The following is a 20840-nucleotide window of genomic DNA, read 5'->3' on the forward strand; positions in this document are numbered from 1 at the left end:
TATAACGCTAAAAATACCATGAATATATACTAAAACCATTAAACTAACTCTACAAAATAATAAACTTTCATTCAAGCATTTCATCAAACACTTTATATGCATACAAACCAAATCATAAAATTCAACTACAAATGTGTAGAATGTAAGCTTGAATCATGAAATCAAGAGAATGTAACACACAATCAATGTATTTATAACTTCAAATGACAACAATAATGAACAAAATAATCAATTTGCAAATTGAAATAAATTAGGGTTTATATTAATGCCTTAAATGATGATGAAAATGAACAAGTAAAGAAGGAGAAGAGGAGAATGTAGTTGATTAATTTAATTGAATGAGAGGAATTGTGAATATGAAGTAAATGAGGATTGAAGAAATTTTTTTTTAAAGCAGAACCGGCAGCAAGGAGGAAGGAAGAACAAGTGAGATGAAGTGACCAAATAAAAACAGAAGCAGCCATTTTGTACAGCTACAAAACCGCCACTTCAAGTGGCGGTTTACTATATTAAATTTTTTTTTTAAAAAAAAAAATTGAAATTCATGTAAACCGCAATTTCATATAGCGGTTTACTTAAGATTCCTAAACAAAACCGCCATTTTAACTAGTGGTTATATTAAAAAAAAAAATTTCTCAAACCTATTCTACGTGGACGGTAATGTGGGAAATACTTTCCCAATTAATGCAAAATGGGAATTAGTTTATTTTTGGACAATATTATGAGAAAATACTCAACTTTATAAAATCTTATTTCTGCGGCGGCCACCGCCTACCACCTTATTTCCAGCTCCACCGCCATGCCCCTCGGCCCTCCTTATCGACTGTCAATCCTCCCATCAGTCTCATCACATAAGTCGTAACTGAGCGCGAAACCGGTTCTCCCTCTTATTAAATTTCGACTGTTTGTCACTACCAACAAACTACCAATTCAAACATTTCAAACTTGTGGGCATTTCACTGTTTGATGCTTCATAAATCCTCCAATTAATGGCAATTTCAAGACTATCAATTCTTTTTTGGTGGAGAAAATTAAGCAAGAAAGATCTAATCACTGCTGCTGTTGGCCTAGCACTCATCGTTTTCTCCTACTCTTTTCTTTTCAATCATTCCCCTGATAACAATACTCCTGACTTCACTCTTAACCCCCATTCAGATTATGTACCTTTGACTCTCCTTAGCAATGCTAAACATAGAGGGGCATGTTAGTATATCGTCTCTTTGTTTATTTCTTAGTTTCTGTAAAATTATTATGTGTTGAACTTTGGATAATTTCCATTTTTTTGGTTCATTATTGCAGTTTGCTTGGATGGGAGTTTGCCAGGATACCATTTTCGTCAGGGTTTTGGATCGGGATCTAACAACTGGGTTCTTCACATTGAGGTTAGATCATAGATGACCGCATACCCATTAATGTGCGCACTTGAACTTTTTAGTGTCCACTTGTTTTGTAATACTTAAATGGTGTTAATGATAACAATAATAACGGAAACTTAATGTTATTTAGCCGGAAGAATCAATTGATAATCTTTGATCATGCTTATCCTAGTCTAATCATGCTGTACTAAAAGTATTTTCATCCATTGTTACATAGGGAGTAATAGTATGTGGTATTTGAATATAGTGAAAAATAAATTTCCAGGATGAATCACGAAATTGTAAGTTTCCCCATTTTTGATTTTAGTGCGTCTCTATAAATTTACTCTATTTTAATTTTGTATATGACCATAATTATTTTTACTCTCTTATTCCTACATAATACCTTACTACTTTAAACCATTATGCCTAGCTTCTCAATCTCCATGCCATCTAACAATGGGGCAACCTATCAAGGATGGAGGATTATTTGGATAAGAATTTAGGAGGGAAATGAAAGGCAGGGAAGGGAGGGAGGGGAAAGGAAGGGAATTCTATGGGATTACGATAGGTATTATCAATTATGATAATATCTGGTTTTCACCTTGCTTGTACTAGAAAATTTATCCTAAATACTTATTAATTCTTGATATGGGGCCAATGATTTATAGTTCTTTAGTTTTGAATTATAAAGAACTAAAGTGAAATGACTTATTAAATCATGTGCACTTCTTATTTATGTGAAGTTTCACATGACTACCATGGGTCAATTAGAAGCATGTTTGTTGTTAGTTTTATCATTAACAAGGGTAAAATTGCTTACATACGAACATCCCAAACATCACCATGGGTGGGAGCGACTAAATGGTTTTGGGGTTATGGAATGGAATAAAACTTGTTAGTTCTTGATGAATATAAACAACTTCATTTTATCATTATGTTTTTCAGTTCATTCACCATTGCGGAGACAAATTGAAAATGTGGAGAAGACTTGAGCTAATTATATTTGTTTCTACTCGCTTTTTTTAAGCATTTGATGTGTTTAAAACTTGATCCTAACAAGTCCTTTCGTATGAGATTAGAGTTTTGTATAGTTTTCAAGATTTGCCTTTATAATATTTATTATACAAAATCATATTTATCTTTATCATCGTTGTTTACTTAGGGGAATGGTTATGTTATACAAAAGTATTCATTTTTTGTTGAGGTTCTTTTGTGATTTGATATTTATCCACTTGAAGTGAAATCAATAGTCTTAACTAAACTTCTTAAACTCATTCCATAGAGGATTATGGTTAGACTCTCTTCCTTATATCTTATATGGTGGAGGTTTTGGTTTTTCCGGCCAAGTCCTCATAATATATAGTTGGAAAACTATCCTGAATTCTTGAATACAAGTTTTTATCTTTTTTCAGGGTGGAGGTTGGTGTGATTCTGTTGCAACTTGTGCACTACGGAAAACAACACCATTAGGTTCCTCAAACCACATGGAGCAAGTTCAATTTTCTGGAATTCTGAGTCATAATCCAGCACAAAATCCTGGTATTATTTTATTCCAAAGTTTTCCTTTTACCTCGCACGTTGAATTTTTTGAATCTTACAATCTGCTTCATATGTTTTCAATCTTATTGCCATATTTTCCTTTTTTACGTTACCAAACTCATTCCCTATTGTCTCAACTCTCAAAGTAAATATGTTATTGCACACTTAGGCACACTTTGGGCCATCTACTTGTCTCTCTATCCTTTTTCCCCCTCCTAGAAAAATAAATTCTCTACTTAGACAATGAAATTGAGAGAGGGAGTACTTATAGTTAGGTCTCAAGAACGTAATTTGTACGAAATGTTAAAAATGTTGTATTCTCCTACTTCTAATGATCTAACTAAGCCGAAATTTTATTTTCTTTTCTATGGATAGATTTTCATCCATCTAAAAAGTGTTGCCAAATTCTCAAACTCAAAACAAGAAAGACTAAACCAACTCAACTGTCCTATTAGCAAATAATGGTAGGTTAAGAACTTTATTAGTGTGGGTTTGAAGATAAAATTTAAATTTGTTTGATTAGTCTAATGTTTTGGTTGAGTGTAATAAAGGCCAACTTATAATAACTTTAGAAGCATTGTTACCTGGAACAACATTCGGTTTGGAACGGGAAATGGGATGCAACCTAGATTGACTTTGGAATGATTGGGTACGAGATACATTATGTATAAAAATATTTTTGAAAACAAAAATAATTAAAGTAATTTTTTTCTTTAAGGAATTGTTTTTGAGTAGAATTTTTTCGTTTTTTAGGTTTCATCTCTTTTTTCCTCCCTCCTTTTTTCTTTAATTTATAAATCAAGGCTAAAATACTTTTAAAAAAAGATCTTCTACACCGGGATATCACCTTAAGTGATTTGGGTCGTGTTCGTTGTGATGGGACCAAATGTTCCTAGATCATAGAACGTGGCTATGTTCCACATTCCATGTAACTATGTTTAAAAGTAAATATAATGTAAATAAAAACGAGATTCAACATCAACAAAGTCATAGATACACTCAAATTTGTTAGCTTTTTGGGGTTGGCCTACACATAATGACGTTCATTTTTTTTCCTTCTTTTATCCAAAAACGTCAAAACTTTTACTTGTGCAAAAAGCGCTTGATAGGTGGAACTAATCTCTTGTCCTTGAGCAACTCAACTAAATCTATTGATGGTCAGCTGTATTGGTTGCACCATTGTTTTGGGGGGCCATGATCTTACAAAAAATTATGAGTCCCTAGAAACTCATCACCTCAAAACTTAAAGTATTTGGAGAGGATATGAATATTACTTTCCAGAGGAATAAATAAATGACACTTGCGAAGATGAAACAAGATCAAGATTTGTTTCAAGCAAACATCAATGTAATATTTTCCAACTTAATAAACCTTAAACGGAAAATGCTTTGACCTGCATTGGAGAAAGTAGAATAATTTTGAAGTCGACTAGGAACCATAGACTCAAATGAAATGAGAAGAATAAACGGTACGGGGATGTAAGCAAAAGTGTAAGTATTAAATGAATAGGTAAGAGATAATGATCTTAAATCTGAGATTTCAGACCTACTAAAGTTGCTTTTACAAAAAAAATTAAGAAGGAAGAAGGTCTATCGGAGGAGGAGAATGTAGTTGGGTGCGAGCATGGTGCAATGCAATAAGGGATATAGTGATGCTGTAGCGGGGATGATGCCATTGTCATACCACCAAATATTGACCTAAACCATGAAATACACCTTCACAATGCGGGTAATACTAGTTCGTTAAATTTGATAACCTTTACGATGCGGACGATACGATACTTTGCGGCCTCGTTTTTGCACTATGGATGCAAGTGGGTTGGTTGGGATGGCCGAAGAAATCCCAAATTTATCACACCTTTTTTCACCAACTGAAAGTAATGCAAAAATACCTTGATGGTGAAGATGTCAAAAAGGGAATAAGATACTTTACACTCTTTTCCGAAATTAAGGGGAAAAAGTGAAAGATTAAAGGGTAGAAAAAAACTAGGAAGAAATACTAAGTAATGATTGTGAAGAAAGTAGACTTAAACATATTCTTGGGAGAATCAATGTTAGTAGATTTGGTGGACAAATAGGTGGGCTTGTTGGTGTGTTGTGCAGTGATGCTATTGCTAACCAGAGAGAGAGAGAAAGAGAAGGTGAAGTGAGTTGGATAGATTGCGCAAACATACACATATAATTTTGATAGAGGTTGGTTTTGTTTATGTTGTGGTTGAAGAAATAGGGGTGACAAATATTGGGTTGAGGAAGAAAGAGACATGGTCAAACAAGGGCTTGAAACAAGCCGTAGTGACCAATGGGGTGTGAATAGCATTTTTAGCAAAAATGGCCGATCACGCTAAACACATTTAAAGAGAAACTAGGAACACTTAAGGATAAAATGTTTTATGTTGGGAAAAGGATGAATTCAACCTCACTTTAAAGTAAGTTCTTGTTAGTGTTGTTTCACATTCCAAGGGTCCATTTGTCATAAAGATTGGCCAAGAGTATCGTAAACATCATCTAAATTTCACCCAATTACAAGAGAAAACAAGCAACGAAGAGATTGTGGATGTCATTGAGTGATCCAAGGCATGTTGTGCTACCAAGATGTCATTGAGGATTTCATTGAGTAAGGGCATTAATTAGAGGAAAGACATCAAATTTTCAGTGTGCAATCCTTCACAAAAGTTTATAAACTTTATCTAGTTTTATCCGAGAACTCAAATAAAAAATTATTAAGTTTCCAACTCATTTTGGCCTCAGTAAAACTTGTGATTTTTTTCATATACAATTGTACCATTAAATTATTTAACTTTTCCATTTTCCTCTCTATTTATCTTTTCTTTCTTTTCATAACATCACGACTATTGCAATTCATTCCGTAATGACTCAATATGACTTTATTGGTCTATCTTAATATGAATTACTGGCATGAATCATTGATAGATCAAATCCATTAGAAACCTGGGTTTTATTAGAGGACTTGTTAACCAGAAAACCAAGTTTCAAGGAGTAATTGTTTACTGCATATTGACATTTGTTGGAGTAACTACTTATTGATTTCGTATCGACGAAAGTTAGAAAAACCAAAATCATAATGTACTTTTTTCCAACCAATGTGAAAGTCCAAATATCAACTAAATCTTATCACTCTTTACCTCAACTTATATTTTGAAGTCAAATTTTATTCAAGTCTAATTTCCTCAATTTGTTTTCATTGCCTTTTCCTTTTATTTTTCTTCATTTTACTGCAATTTACATTTACAAACTCAAAAGAACTAATTCTAGCATAATGATTTTGAATGAAACTTGTATACATTATTCTTTAACTCTCGAACAACATTCTTTCTTCGCTCAAATAATCGTTCTCAAATGAAGTTAAAAAAATTCCTTAGTGCTCCAAGAATATATTTCGTCACAAGCATCAACTAATAAACCATGAAACTACAATCTCAATAATTGACCATGATAGAATGCATCAACTAACCTTTAGACATCCCATTGAACTTAATCCTCACTTGTCAATGAACTCACCAAATTTTCTCCTCTAGTGCATGAAATACGGCCTTATGAGTTCATTATACAAATGCCAAAAACGGAACTTTAAGAAATTGTAGCTCATGATGACAAACTATCTAAAACCTGTTTGTGGTACTACATTAGATTAGAAATAAAGCAACAAAAATAAAGAAAAGAGAAAATGCGGACAAAACGGGGAGGGATCAGGAGGGAAAAGGTAGACAAAAAGAAGATAAAGTTGACTATATTCTATACAAGTCATAGATAGCTTTTTCTTACTAGAATTTCATTACACACGACGTGAACTTGCTACCTTGGAATTTTTTTTACCTATAATTTTACTTCCATGTATTGTTTATCACAAATTTCTTAGCATTAGCTTTATGAGTACCCTTTTGTGTCAAATTCTTGACTCTCCGACATTGCTTTGCCTCTTAAACATTCCAATTACTGCGAAGACTATAGAAAATTTTCTCAAAATAGCCGAGTATGAAACTTATATACATATCCGAGTCTGAGTAACATAGGCTCTGATTGACCTTTCTTGTTGTCTTAGTTAAAAAATTATCTTGAATTTCAAATGTATCGTCCAATAGTCTTTTGTTTTTCTGAAATAACTGTTTTGGGAGACTTCTAGACTTCTTCAACTGGAACAAAGTAAAAATACGTTACTGTGACGGTTCTTCTTTGACGGGGCATTCTGAAAGTGAATTTTATGTAAGTCCAAATGATCATATCCATAATTCAATGGAAAAATAATGATCATTAACCTAATCATATATTTTTGAATGAAAATCTTTAGAATGGAACACATCTTTTATTCAGAGGTCAACTCATCTGGGAAGCTTTGATGGATGAACTTCTAGCCAAGGGAATGTCCGATGCAAGACAGGTATTGAAACTTTTTGCGTTCACCTTTATATATGTATATTTTTTTTGTAGCGAACTTTTTGAGGTAAAATATATCCTCCATCTCTTATTTATCATCCAAAATAATTGCTATCCAGTGTAACATTTTATTAATTGGACTTGTCCTAGTGAAATGCATATTCAAGGCCTTTTCTCTTGCATTTTTGCTCGCAGAAGATGGTTAGTGTATTGAGGGTAGGTATGTATAAAACTGCCAAATAAGATAGAAGAATATTGTGTTAATTTATGAAAGGACCTTCCAAAAACTCTGTCATTGTCCATCCTCTTCGATGCACCTTGTGATTCACTAGTCAACATTTACCAAAGGCGAAAGATAGTCAGCTATTATGGCTTGAACCATCCCGTAAGAATTATATTTTGTTTTCCTCCCGTGTTTGTTAGTTGGTTATATGTTTGCGTTAGAGTTGGTTATATTTTGTGTCAGAGTTTGTTGGTTATATGTTCCATGTTTTTGGGTATGCCTTCATCTGCGAAGGTGGAGGTGTATAGAGTACAAAAATCTCAAAATCCTGTATCTTTGCCTCTTATTTTCCGTTCTTTTATCTGTTTCCCTCTAAAAAGTCTTATAATCTTATATAATTATGTCACAAGTGTACAAGTAGTTAAAGCAACCGAGTTGATCATAAGGTCGTTGAATACTAACTACGAAGTAATATTCCTTCTATTCTTTTATAATTGACACTTTTTCCATTTTCATGAATTATTACATAAAATCCTATGTCAATCGGTAAATTACATAATAAGGAGCATTAGGCTAACACGAATCAATTCTTGACAATCTTCGTTCACTCGGTGAAATATTATCACTTACTCGTGGAATGTTTGTCAAACATCCTCTTTTTACTTTTTAAGATTTATAAAGCATCCTAATCCTTACTAAGGTAGTTATAATTGTTCTTTCCTATGCGACGAGTACAACCATAAAAAAAATTGGAGCAATTTCATGAGTATGTTGCTATTTCTAGTACCCTTGATATTCCATCAATATAGCACTCAAAATTTGGCCTATTTATTGAAGACAAGCTTTTGCCAATTTGATTCATAATTTGTCACATATTTTCTATGTTATTTCCTTTGCTCAAATTTTTATTGCTTTGTCCCCAATTAGTTGTTATGTAGGGTTTTATGTTAATGAAAAATGAAACTTAGGGTTGGATGATTTAAATGTATATGGCTAATAAATTTACACGGTGTAAAAGAGAGTCTCTCTAAAGTTTCCTTTCTAAGAAATTTTGTCTAGCCGTATAATGGCTTGCTTTTTGTCTTCTTTTTTAAGCTTTTCACCTTATTTTTTGATTTTTATCTTATGGTTTTGATCCTTGAGAGCCAACTATGGCATTTGACCTAAATTAGAGCATGATTCCAACAATGGTCCAGAAGACCAAGGAGGGCAAATCTCGTAGTTGTATGAAGAAATCATTTATAACTTGGGAAACGATGAGGCTATTAAGGAAAATAAGAAAAAGTAAGTTGGGAAGGTTGAACAAGATCAAGTTTTACCCAAAACATTGAATGCGTTGAATCTTTTAAGCAGTGTGTCTATTGACAAGCCTAATGAAGACAAGAATCTACTAGAACTTAATATCAATTCAAGATCTAAAGAGGAAGGGGCCGTAGATGATCCTAAAATAGTGTTGCATGCTACCCCTCACGAGAAAAGGGATGGGGTAAACATTAATCCAACAGTTAAAGATCCCCCTTTTGGCACGAGTTTCGAGACGAGATGATGATGCTAGTGGAACTATTGACAATGTCGGACACAATAATGAGTATGAAGAGGTTATCTTCTTATTCAATAAAAAGGAGGGATAATATGTTGAGGCTAACAATGCGGAGGCGACAAGTGGTAAAAGATGGAAGAGAATTGCAAGACAAAGTTTTCATTTTCTCATGGGTTTGTTGGTCCAATTTTGGGTGAAAAAAGACATAACGATTCAAACACGAAAATTGACATGGAGATTGACACAAGGGGAAGTACGAAGAAACGAATGATTCCCATGGAGGTGGACCATGAAACCTCACAAACGAATGAAAATGTGGCAGGCCCTATATAGTTGGCTCTTAGTGGTCAATGAATGCAATTATCTTCTAGAAACTTTGAGGTCTTGGGAGTCCCTCGACAATGAATTCCATAGTTACCATTAAGCGGAAACTTCCCATCGAATCCAATTTCGGAATCTTTATTTTTGAAACTCTAGATTAACGTTTCCGAAATTACATTTCCCTATGTTTTTTTCCACATCTAAACTATATATCATAGCAAAGCCCTTCTTTTCTTTTCTTGTCTTTTTTCTTGTCTTATCTTTTTAGTCATTTTTTGCCTTAACTTCTTTTACTCATTTATTTTTTATTGTAAAATAAAATTATACTTACATTTCCTATGTTTCTAAAACTCTAAAATTAATCTTTCTTGTTTCCATTTTTGTTTCTCGTATCAGATTAAATGTTGTTTCATGTAACATTGATTAATTTGCTCTCGGACTTGGAGCGAAAATACTCCCATGAGATGCTCTTTCTCAGTGAAACAAAGAGTAATGCATTTGAGATTAAAAGAATTCAAAGCAAGCTGCATTTTTCCCTTTCAGGATGTCTCAATAATGGGAGAGATGACATAATTTTAATTGAAATGCTATTTCTACCCATAAGAAAAAAAAGATTGGGGTCGCGGCTCAAAGCTACCGTATGGAATGGTTCATGTAGAGGCGAATGATAGGGAGGTGAGTTACCTATCATGCGGAAGATGGTAATAATGGTAGATGTTAGAAAGAAAGATAAGCATTTTATTGATGCAGTAAATACTGAACCTCATGGTGACAAATAGAGGATCACAGGGATTTGCAGTTGGTTCGAAAACTATCAAAAACATAGAAACCTAGGACATAATCAACTAGCTAGGAAAGTAGGTTGAGTTACCATGGATATTAAGAGGGGACTTCAAGGAAATAATTGAGAAAGCGGAAAAAGAGGAGGTACGACTTGTGATTTCAATTCCGTGAATGATTATAGAAGTAGTCTTGACTCGAATGTTCTTAGGGACCTTGGTGCCTCGGGTTGTGTATACACATGGTTTAACAAGAAAGTATAAGGGTTTGTAGACGAGAGGCTTGGTAGGTTTGTTGCTAAGGAGGGATATAGAATTATCTTTAATGATAGCCTCGTTAAAAATGTTATTTGGGATGGGTCAAATGTGCTTAGAATCAAGAGTGGATGGCAAGAGAATAGGTTGGTTGTGAAAGATGATGATAAGCTTTTTCGGTTCAAAGACAAATGGTGGTTACTAGGTCGTATAGTGGATGACTGTGGAACTCAGCTCTAGAGGTGAACAAAGATGTGTATATGGGTTCAACAAAGAGACTTTAGTGGCTTAAGAAAAAGATTAAAAAAATATACAAATGCAGCAAACTTAATAGTTATCGAGGAGCTACACAATGTAGAAAAGGAGATAAGACATATTAGGCAGAGTCAAGAGACGTAGGTGTGGCAACGTTGTCGCCCTTTTTGATCCTCAGAGATGGAGACAAAAACACCGCTTATTTTCACTCCAAACTCCAAAGTGTCTAGTATAAGAAGAGACAGGTTGAAGCTTCTTAAAGATCAAAACAGCATGCCTGAAGCCGGTCAAGAAGATGAAAGGGGATGTGGTCGAATACTTAAGCTTGCTTCTAAGTTTGATATTTTTCCTTTAATTTTTCCTTTAGGGAAGCTAATGTAGTCGCCCATTGTCTTGCTCGTTGGTTCTCATCTGTGATAATGTTAGTCATGATGTGAGTCTAGTATGGATCTCGGACATTGTTTTGATGGATTCATCTCATTAATAATGTTGCTTATCTTTTCACTCCAAAAGAAATTATACATGGTCTAAATGCATTGAAGTAGGATTGGATTGTTTATATTAGGTTATGTATCAAAATTTAATAGGTAAAACTTTACTATTAAAGGAAATGTTGCAACTAATCTGATGTGTAACAACTAATTTGGGACTGTGGGAGTATCATTTTACTTTGAAACAACATTCAGTCCTATCCTCAAATCTTTAAAATGAAAACTGAGAAATGATTGTTTCTTACCGTTACTTCTGATTCTCACAGGCTCTTCTTTCAGGATGCTCTGCGGGCGGGCTTGCTACTATGATTCATTGTGATGACTTTCGGGCCAAGTTGTCAAATAGTGCGATTGTGAAGTGTTTGGCTGATGCTAGCTTTTTTCTTGATGAGTATGCTTATCTAAGCTCCTTGATTTCTAGTAAACAATTCTTAAGGGCCTTCAGTTGCCATGAAGCTTTTTTCTTGAGTGTTTCTGATTACATCTGATTGACAGATTTATTGTATGAAGTATGTTCTTTCCAAATTCTGAATGCCTTGGCAAATTTCTCAAGTTTGGTTTGGATCTTGTGATGTTAGTGTCATGCACAAAAGATGTTTAAAAATTATCTCATGTGTAGGTGATATTTTTGCATCTTGGTCTTCCAAGACTCGTGAGCAACATTATTTGTATGTGATATTTTTGCAATCCTTGTGTTGTGCTCACTTTAATTGTTGCAATTGTAGAGGCTTGCTTTAGGTAGGTGTTTAGAGTTTATACTTGGTACTTAATATCATTATATGTGAGCTTTTAGTGGTGATTCTGATAATAACTGTTCTGTCGTAGAGTGGTTGATGAATTGGGATTCATGTTGGTTTGCACGATTGAGAATTATATTGTGAAGAGTTTCGTTCAAATACTTGGAAGTATGTCAAGTTTTCATTTTTTTTTACTTAGGAATATTGTTTTGCTTGCAGAATAATACAGTGTTGTTGTACAATTAGGGTGTACATCTTCTATAAAGTTCCTTGGATTATGATTTTATTTGAACCGAGATAATTTAGAGAATTATATGGTACTGATAAATTGAAAAATGAATAGGTACAAATGAAAATAAATGATCCAGGATAGTTTGTTGGAACGCTATATTCATAATTGGGTTTGGTAGAACTGCAAATAAGCAACTCTAACCAAATGTATGGTTTTCTGGGCAAGTATGCCGACTCTAGACCTGTAAGAGGTACTGAGAATCTACTGTTTGGTGTGTCATCGTTCCTAAGAGTACATTATTCATTAGTGTCCCTTTACTTCCAAGTTCTGCTCGGTTAAAAGGTTATTCGGCTCTGAAAATTGAAAATGTTTAGCAGATTATTTGGTTTTATGGACTCATTTGTTTGTATTTAGGATACAACGATGCCAAAGTTGGATTTGGGTCATAGTTGGGTCAAGTCTATTTTGTACATCTGTGCATGTTAGATTCTTGGGGTTGGTTGTGTGGTTGATAAGTGATGTTTTTATATACTTAGTGCTCACACGATTATCCAAGAGGACTGAACTCTTTGCTCTTCACTTTAGATTGCTCCATGACTCTCACAAGTGGAAACCCGTTTTGGAACTTTTATTTATCATCCATAAGCACCCAAACTACATAATATAAATTTTAATCACACCCATGTACAAGATTAACCATTCAAATCCCATAAAGTACTAAATTTGGCTCACAAGAACACACGTTACCAAAAATGACCAAAGTGACAAATACTTGTAAAATTAACACACAAAATGCTTAACTCTACCCGCAATGTAGCTCAAAATGGAAAACAATAAGTGTATAAAAGTATCATCTAGATCTTTAGAATTTTTTTTCCATTGTTATATGGATGGATGTGAACTTAACTTGCTGCTGACGTTTTCAGGGAGGATATCAATGGAATGCGCACTTTGCAATTGTTCTACAAAAATGTTGTTAATCTTCACGTAAGACTTGTTTGTCTTTGATCTATTTGAATTTCAAACAATACCACAATTTCCCCTTCATTATGCTTGTCATCTTTTCCACATTTCTTTGAAACGAGTATTATTCTTTTTGAAGTATTATTCAAGAATTTCGCACATGTGTAAAGTTACAAAGGTTTCTGTATAATTTGCTGCAAATCCCCTCCCTGCAAAATTAAGAAAAAAGGGAACGAAACAAAATATAAGAAGTAGAGAGAAAATATCTCCTTTAGCAGTTGGCCTTAGTCAGACTCTTTGGTTACCTCACAGTACCTGTTCTTAATACATATCAGATCTCTTTAATGGATGTGGATATTTAGTTGTGTGTGATCCACTGAAAATATATTAGGAACACAGAAGAACTTTCTGTAACTTTGTTGGTATCTGATGAGTTCCATACTTTTAAAGAGTGATTAATCAAGCTTCAAAAGCATTGAGTGAGAGATCTTATGCTGCATAGAAGCATCGAGCTTGGTTTCATGTTAATATAACTTGCATCATTTCTGTGAGACGACTCCAGTTCAAGGTATAAAATCTCAAATGTGGTAGAGATCATGATAATGGTCATGTAACCACTTTTGAGGATGGTTTGAGGCTGTGACAGCCTATCAGTGATCTGGGAGAGCTCAGAAACATTTACAATGCAGTCGTGATGCGTACAACATGTATTAATATGGGCCCATTACATATAAACTGGTGCATATTAGCTTCAATCTTGACATGCTGATTCTTGAAGGATTTCTTCGTTTATTATGTCAGGGAGCATCCAAATCTTTGCCGAAAGATTGTGTTGACAAAATGGATCCATCCTTGGTAAGCTTTCACCTTACAGTTGGTTTAGCTGATTTTTGTTTATTTATTAATTAGGAAAATTTTGATATTAATAATCCAGGTTGGATTATTAATATCAATTTTTCCTATTTATTATTATTATTGTTATTGTTATTGTTATTGTTATTGTTATTGTTATTGTTTATTGTTATTGTTTATTGTTATTGTTATTGTTATTGTTATTATTATTATTATTATTATTATTATTATTATTATTATTATTATTATTATTATTATTTATTTTTTTTTTCTGATTTTAATATAAGATACTGACGTGTTGCGATCATCTTACTGTTTGATATTTCAGTGCTTTTTCCCTCGACAAATCATTCAAAGCATTAAGACCCCAATATTCCTTGTCAACCCAGCATATGATTTTTGGCAGGTGCATTTTTCATTCAATAATGCACTCTGTATTTCTTTGATAACACTGGTAACATATTTGAGTGTTTGCAGATACAACATGTCTTTGTACCTACTGCATCAGATGTCTCTGGTGAATGGCAAAGATGCCGACTGAACATTCAGAAATGTAATTCTCATCAAATGGATATATTACAAGGTTATTTCTTTTTTTTTTTCTTTTTTTTTTTGACAAATGCCGGCAGCTAGCTTATGATTTATGAAACTTTTCATCAAACAGGATGACAGTTCACCTAATTTTGTGCGTCAAGAAAATTTTTAATAGCAACCTTGTCATGAAAATGTTTCATTTTTTCATCTCAATTCTCAAAAAGCAGTCTCTTCTCTTGAGATACATCTTATCATCATCATCATCATACCATCTTATCATCATCATCATACCCGGTGTATCCCGCTCATTAAAAAACTATGGTCAGGGTCTGGGGAGGGAAAGACGGCGGCAACTCATACCCATAAAGGAGAGTGTGGCCAAAAGATCCCCCAACTAACAACAAGAGGTGGCTATCGTGGGATAATGTTGCATGACACCAACAAATTACAATTTCTTGGCAATTATCTATGTTATGAGAGATAAGATGGCGACCCACTTGGTTATGGAGCGGTTTAGAGATTTGTTGAGGGATAATCAAGTTCACAATGCGCTTGTTACCGATCAAAATAAAGGCGTATATTCATAATTGGATTGATGTGGATAGAGATTACAATTACAAATTGAAAGCAATAATTGTTGTAGCTGAGTTGGGAGGTGAAGACAAGTGGCATCTACAATGTAAATTCATCGCATTAGCTAGAAATGTGGGCAAAGATGCATCTAATTATTTGACATGAATTATATAATTAATATTGAGATACATCTTAATATTAAGTTATTCGGCATTTTTTTGGGTTACAGGGTAGGCTGGGAGGAATCATTGAATAGAATGAGTTTTTTCTATAAAAAAATTCTCAAAACAAGCTTCAGAAAATTTTAATTCATAAAATAAGTGTCTTCATGTCCGAGTCTAAAGTCAAGGCTGTTCGATGTTATTAATAGCGAACAAGAGAAAAAAAAGTCAAAATTTTTAGTTTGCTGTTACTAACAACGAAACAAAAGGAAGACAATGTCTTAACGTTTAAAAGGACCAAAAAACTAATATTTGCTAATATTTTTATCCTGTTAAACGTATTGACATAGTCTTCCTTTTGTTCGCTGTTAGTAAAAGTGAACAAAGATTTTTGACTTTTTTTTTACCAATTTCTTTGTTTGCGATTAGTAACAGCAGACAAATACCCGACCTTAGCTTTGGCATGAAGACGGTTATTTTGGGAATTAAAATTTCCTAAAACTTATTTGGGGAATTTTTTTTTGATATAAGCTTATTTTTTTTCAAATTTTTGGCTGGGGGAGAGAAGGAGAATCGAACTCAAGTTTTGCTTGGGAAATATGTTACTTACTTGCCGCCAGTGAGGCAAGACCCGACTCTCATTCAACATATTATTACCATTTTATACCTGAACTAGCAGATCTGTTATTGTTATGTGTGGTGCAATAGTGCTTATAGAATACGTGTCTTCACAGTTTTCCAATTGAATACGGGAAGTATATCCCAAAACATTTATCTGATACTCTGATTTTTGAAGATGATTGAAATGAAGAAAGGAACAAAGAAGTAGAGAATATTGTGAAAGAAAAGAAGGAATTGGCATTCCTGTTATATGATTAGGAAGTTTGAATTAAGAGGAGTCTTTGTGTTGGATAAATCAAGGCGAACTTGATGAAAAGTATGCTAAGGCTGTAACCACTTAACCTATGTTGCTTGGATCAATGAGCTTCCATTCTTAATCTATTTCATATTTTATACCCGTGGATGCGACTCTTTATTTATATCAGGAAAGCTAGATGTCCTTGTATCAGGTAGGTTGTCTCAGTTCGACAGCTGTTGCATGTCCTGTTGCATCACTAAACCAACCTAAAATTATTGCTTGTGTGCATCTTAATCAAATTATGCAGTCGCTACCAGATTGGGAAGCGGGTTATCTTTCCTATGCAAATTACCCTCTTCTGGTTCATGCATGAATGTGATGCACTTATACTCCTCCGTATTGTCTGTCTTTCAAAGTAGACTGTTGTATATATAAAAGGTTCTGCTAGTAAACTATTACTCCTTCACATTTGCTTTGAGCGTAACTGTTTCCTTGTCCTATTTTCAAAGTAAAATATCAATTCAAGAGTATCCGTGAGTCTATACTCTACATGTCAGTTTATTTATTTATAGTGGAAGCTTTTCTGATGAACTTGACTTGCTGTTTGTCTATCAATGCTCTATATCTGTCTACACAATTGAGATAAAGGAGTAATGAAATTGGATATGTCTATTCCTTATCTCAGTGACTGTTCTTCTGCTGACTATTTAACTCATATACTTTGTCCACTTAGTTTTGCATCACATACAAAAGCTGATTTGGTCTTATCCAATACGAAGTACCAAACTTAGGCTGGTGCAAGGTATTAGTATTAGAACTTTGGTAGGACGGGCCAAGTTATATTGAAGGCAAAATGGAATATGCAGGAAGACAAAATTTTATTACCATATTTTGTCCTTCTGATCACTTTTGAAAGATGCTGTAATTGATTCACTTTTCTAAACTATTTATGTTATGGTGAATGTTTGTATTCTGTCGGTGTTAATATGCTTTCTATTAACAGGGTTTCTTATCACCATTGAACTGTTTCTTTTGCAAATGTTTAAACTCCATTTGTCAAATACATTGTTTTCCTTCCATTTTAACTGTTCTCCAATACTGCATCTTTCAAAGGTTTTAGATTCATTGTGCTCTTATGTTCACTAAATCAGTATTCAAACCTAACTTCATGCTAGTTTGAAGAGGTCTTTTTGGAACTCGGAGTAGCATGTTCTTTTGGCCGTGTATAATTTTAATTCTGTTTTCTTTTTTGAGCATTTGGTTTAAATATTCTTGTAATTTTCTTCAACTGTAAATGTTGATAGGTTTCCGGAACTCCTTGCTAAATGCAATTCATGAATTTGACATGAGCAAGGAAAGGGGAATGTTCATAAATTCTTGCTTTATCCATTGTCAAACTTGGATGGAAACGTGGCACGGGCTCAATTCTCCAAAAGTGAACAATAAGGTATGCAAAATTTTATCTCATGATGGTTATGAAGGTTTTGCTCTGGCCTTGTGGTATGATTTTTGTGTTCTAATTAGTTCAAATCATAAAAAACATCACGACCATTCTTAATCTTTATATCAATCTTACTCAGCATGAAAATCCGAAGCATCAAATACACCGTCACACCATGCATGTTTAAAAAGCTTGAAAATATATCATCTTATCTTTTGTGTGGTATGGAGATATTTTACATCTTCTGTAGTGTGATATGGTCTACATAAAAGGAAATTTGATGAGTTTGCATCGGATTCTATTATTGAACCCCCCATTGTGAATGACCCTGATAATGCCTTTTCTTCTAAAGAGCTATGGGGTCAAGATGACACTTATGTCCTGTTTGGTTGATGTACGGAAATAGAGATGTATTTTAGTGTTAATTTTGATAAGATGTGATATGTCATTCCCATGGTAATGAAGGTTTCATTCGTCTTCACAATTTTCCATTACCACCTAAAACCCTCTTCCCTAACGGTAATGAATAAGAATGAATTTTGTGAAGAAAAAGGATAAAGTAGGACAAGCATTACTATAAACCTTGTCAAGCAAAATTATGTATTAAATTTTCATTACTATTCCTATCATTTAATTCCGACAAGCATGATCTATACAACCTGCTTTCTTGGACTAAAATGAATTGAATAAATATTTACTGCATTCCTCTAGTCCTCCCTGTGAAGGGAGTATAGGTACGATTGTTCGTCATCTTCCCTCACCCAGAACCTGCTTTCGAGCGGGACATTAGGTATGGTGATGATGATGAACTAATCTGAACTGAATGAAGAGCTGATTGAATATCGAAATAGTAAAATGTTTTGAGTCATTACTTGACCGTGATCTCTTCTAATCTCATCAATGCTTTCTTTTGTCAATCGATTTCCTTCTAAACTGTGTATTCATAATAACTTGTGAGACTTTCGTTAAAATTTAATGATCTAAACGACCAAATGTACTAATTTTGATACTCCTGTGCCTTCCCAAGACAATTGCCGAGGCTGTAGGTGATTGGTACTTCAACAAAGGACCAGCAAAGCTGGTGGATTGCCCATTTCCTTGTAATCCCTCGTGTCTGAACATGGATTTCTTGCGAGCTTGATAGAATGTTCGATGCATCCACCACAGACGATGGACTAAATCAAGGTCGATGGTCTGCCATATTTATTTCGCAGGTTAATTCTTTTATCTCCCTTGTGGTTGCAGACGGACTGTCGACTGGTTTCATTTGGCAACACGCATTTCAATATGATATGCATTGTCCTAGTGTGTAGATTTAGATGAAAGAGCTTAGAAATTTATACTTGTGAAAATGGATTGATTGTTGTGTTCTTACATTACTTGATCAAAAGTTTTTTACCAACAATTGCTTAATTATCAATAAGATTTAAGAGCCCAATGTTGTTTCAAAAAATTTGAATAAAATAAGTTTATTTAACAACTTAATGCCAAAAATAAGCTTCGTGAAAACTTATTCCCAAAATGAGCGTTCGTACATTCAAACCTAGCCTTGAAGTAAGTCGCTGTTACTAACAACGACTTATATATATATATATATATATATATATATATATATATATATATATATATATATATATATATATGTATATATATATATATATATATATATATATATATTTTTAAGTCGCTGTTAGTAACAGCGACTTAATGCGTTTTAAGTTTTCAGTTCTCAATTACTTCCTCATTTCAACCTACGAGATTAAGGAGTTGACCAGTTAACCTTAAAATCGTTGTTACTAACAGCGACTCAAGGAGTTGACTGGTCAACTCCCTAAGTCGGTGTTAGTAACAGCGACTTATGGCTTTTATTTTTTTTTGTCTTTCGCTGTTAGTAACAGCGATTTACTCCAAGGCTAGGTTTGGATGTACGGACGCTTATTTTGGAAATTAAGTTTTCACGAAGCTTATTTTTAGAATTAAGTTGTTAAATAATCTTATTTTATTCAAAATTTATGTCGTTTTATGGACCAATTGAATTTCGTGGCCAATCAAGCTTAGAAATTATCGAGGACTCTTGTGAGAGACAATCTCTTTGAAGGATGTCTCTCACAGGTCACAAGCCTAACCCATTGTAACATTAAAAAAAAAAAACCTTACTACACACTTTATTGACATATTACAAACATTATTTACACATACTGAAAACGCATACTTCATATATGTCATAAATACAGTAGGTGTTTTTATTAGTAGGAGGTATTTAGTAATTCAGAATAGTTATTTTTACGAGTAGTAGGTATTATAATAGTTTACAGTAAGTATTTTACATATACAAGTAGGCATATTGATGCTTCAATATTTTTATCAATAAAAGTGGGTATTTTGATGAGTCGTAGCGGATAATAGATATTAATATTTTTATTATTCATATGAAAAAAATACTATGTAACCTTGTATCTTAAACACCTACTTATTTATCTTAAAGTACCTATTTTATATTCTTAAAATAACTACTTTTAGATTTGAAAACTATAACTTTGTTACTATAGAACACCTACTATAAATTAGGGCTGGCAAAAGCTGACCCGACCTGCCAACCTGATTTGAAACCGACCCGAAATTAGCGGGTTTGGGTTTAGATTTTTGACCCAATTAATTAAATGGGTCAACCCGACCTGATCTGTTTATTAAATGGGTTAGGTTTAGGTTGAATTTTTAAACCTGAAAAAAACATGTTTAACCCATTTATTAAATGGGTCATTCAGGTCAGGTCGACCCATATTTAACCCATTTATTTACCCATTGAAAATTTTAAAAAAAGTCATAAAGAAATAAATAATAAAGAGTGCGGCGCCATTGTGGATTTACACCCATAGTATAAATAGTTAAAATGTTTACTTATTATCTTGCAAAGAGAAGAAACAAAAAACTCCTAACATGATACTATAAAACACCTATTGAAAATACCTACTTTAGATATAAAAACATTATTTAACATACTAAAAACCCTTTATGTTGCTTATCACAAACCCCTACTATACATACTAAAAACTCCTACTTTATATTTCATTAATACATAATTTACATTCTAAAAACTCCTACTTTATATTTCATTAATACATAATTTACATACGATAAACTCTTACTTAACATTAAATTATACATCTACACCATACTAAACTCTTATTTATTTTTTTAATTTAATGATGAAAGTTTTGGAGAGGAAGGAAGATAGCCATAAATGTTTGATGTACAAATATACAATAAGGATAAAAGTCATTAATGCTTTGATTTGCTAAAGAAGATGACGGAAAATAATAAGCGTGTGTTTTTAAT

General features: G+C 33.4%; 1 protein-coding gene across 2 annotated transcripts; it reads left to right on the forward strand.

The window, feature by feature from the left end:
• The first annotated feature begins 724 nt into the window (after positions 1-724).
• Positions 725-18942, forward strand: LOC130818776 (pectin acetylesterase 5-like). Of its 2 annotated transcripts, none has more exons than XM_057684975.1 (12): positions 725-1203; positions 1300-1382; positions 2771-2897; positions 7038-7117; positions 7203-7292; positions 11419-11543; positions 13048-13108; positions 13886-13939; positions 14265-14342; positions 14414-14519; positions 17368-17510; positions 18532-18942. In XM_057684975.1, exons 1-12 carry the CDS (start codon positions 990-992, stop codon positions 18643-18645), a joined length of 1275 nt encoding a protein of 424 aa, XP_057540958.1. In that variant the 5' UTR covers positions 725-989; the 3' UTR covers positions 18646-18942. The 2 variants fall into 2 exon arrangements, with proteins under 2 accessions (XP_057540958.1, XP_057540959.1); XM_057684976.1 differs by lacking the exon at positions 18532-18942 and adding an exon at positions 11978-12057 and having other exon boundaries at positions 743-1203; positions 17368-17504.
• Positions 18943-20840: the final 1898 nt, after the last annotated feature.

Source organism: Amaranthus tricolor, chromosome 7 (assembly GCF_026212465.1).
Source record: "Amaranthus tricolor cultivar Red isolate AtriRed21 chromosome 7, ASM2621246v1, whole genome shotgun sequence".
In the NCBI taxonomy this organism is placed as follows: domain Eukaryota; kingdom Viridiplantae; phylum Streptophyta; class Magnoliopsida; order Caryophyllales; family Amaranthaceae; genus Amaranthus; species Amaranthus tricolor.

What these genes read in the sequence shown, in the direction of transcription:
- LOC130818776 (XM_057684975.1), top strand. Translation starts at nt 990, where the DNA reads ATGGCAATTTCAAGACTATCAATTCTTTTTTGGTGGAGAAAATTAAGC. An exon ending in GAATGTCCGATGCAAGACAG is followed by an intron (nt 7,293 to 11,418) that starts GTATTGAAACTT and finishes TGATTCTCACAG; the next exon opens with GCTCTTCTTTCAGGATGCTC. An exon ending in TCAAATGGATATATTACAAG is followed by an intron (nt 14,520 to 17,367) that starts GTTATTTCTTTT and finishes AAATGTTGATAG; the next exon opens with GTTTCCGGAACTCCTTGCTA.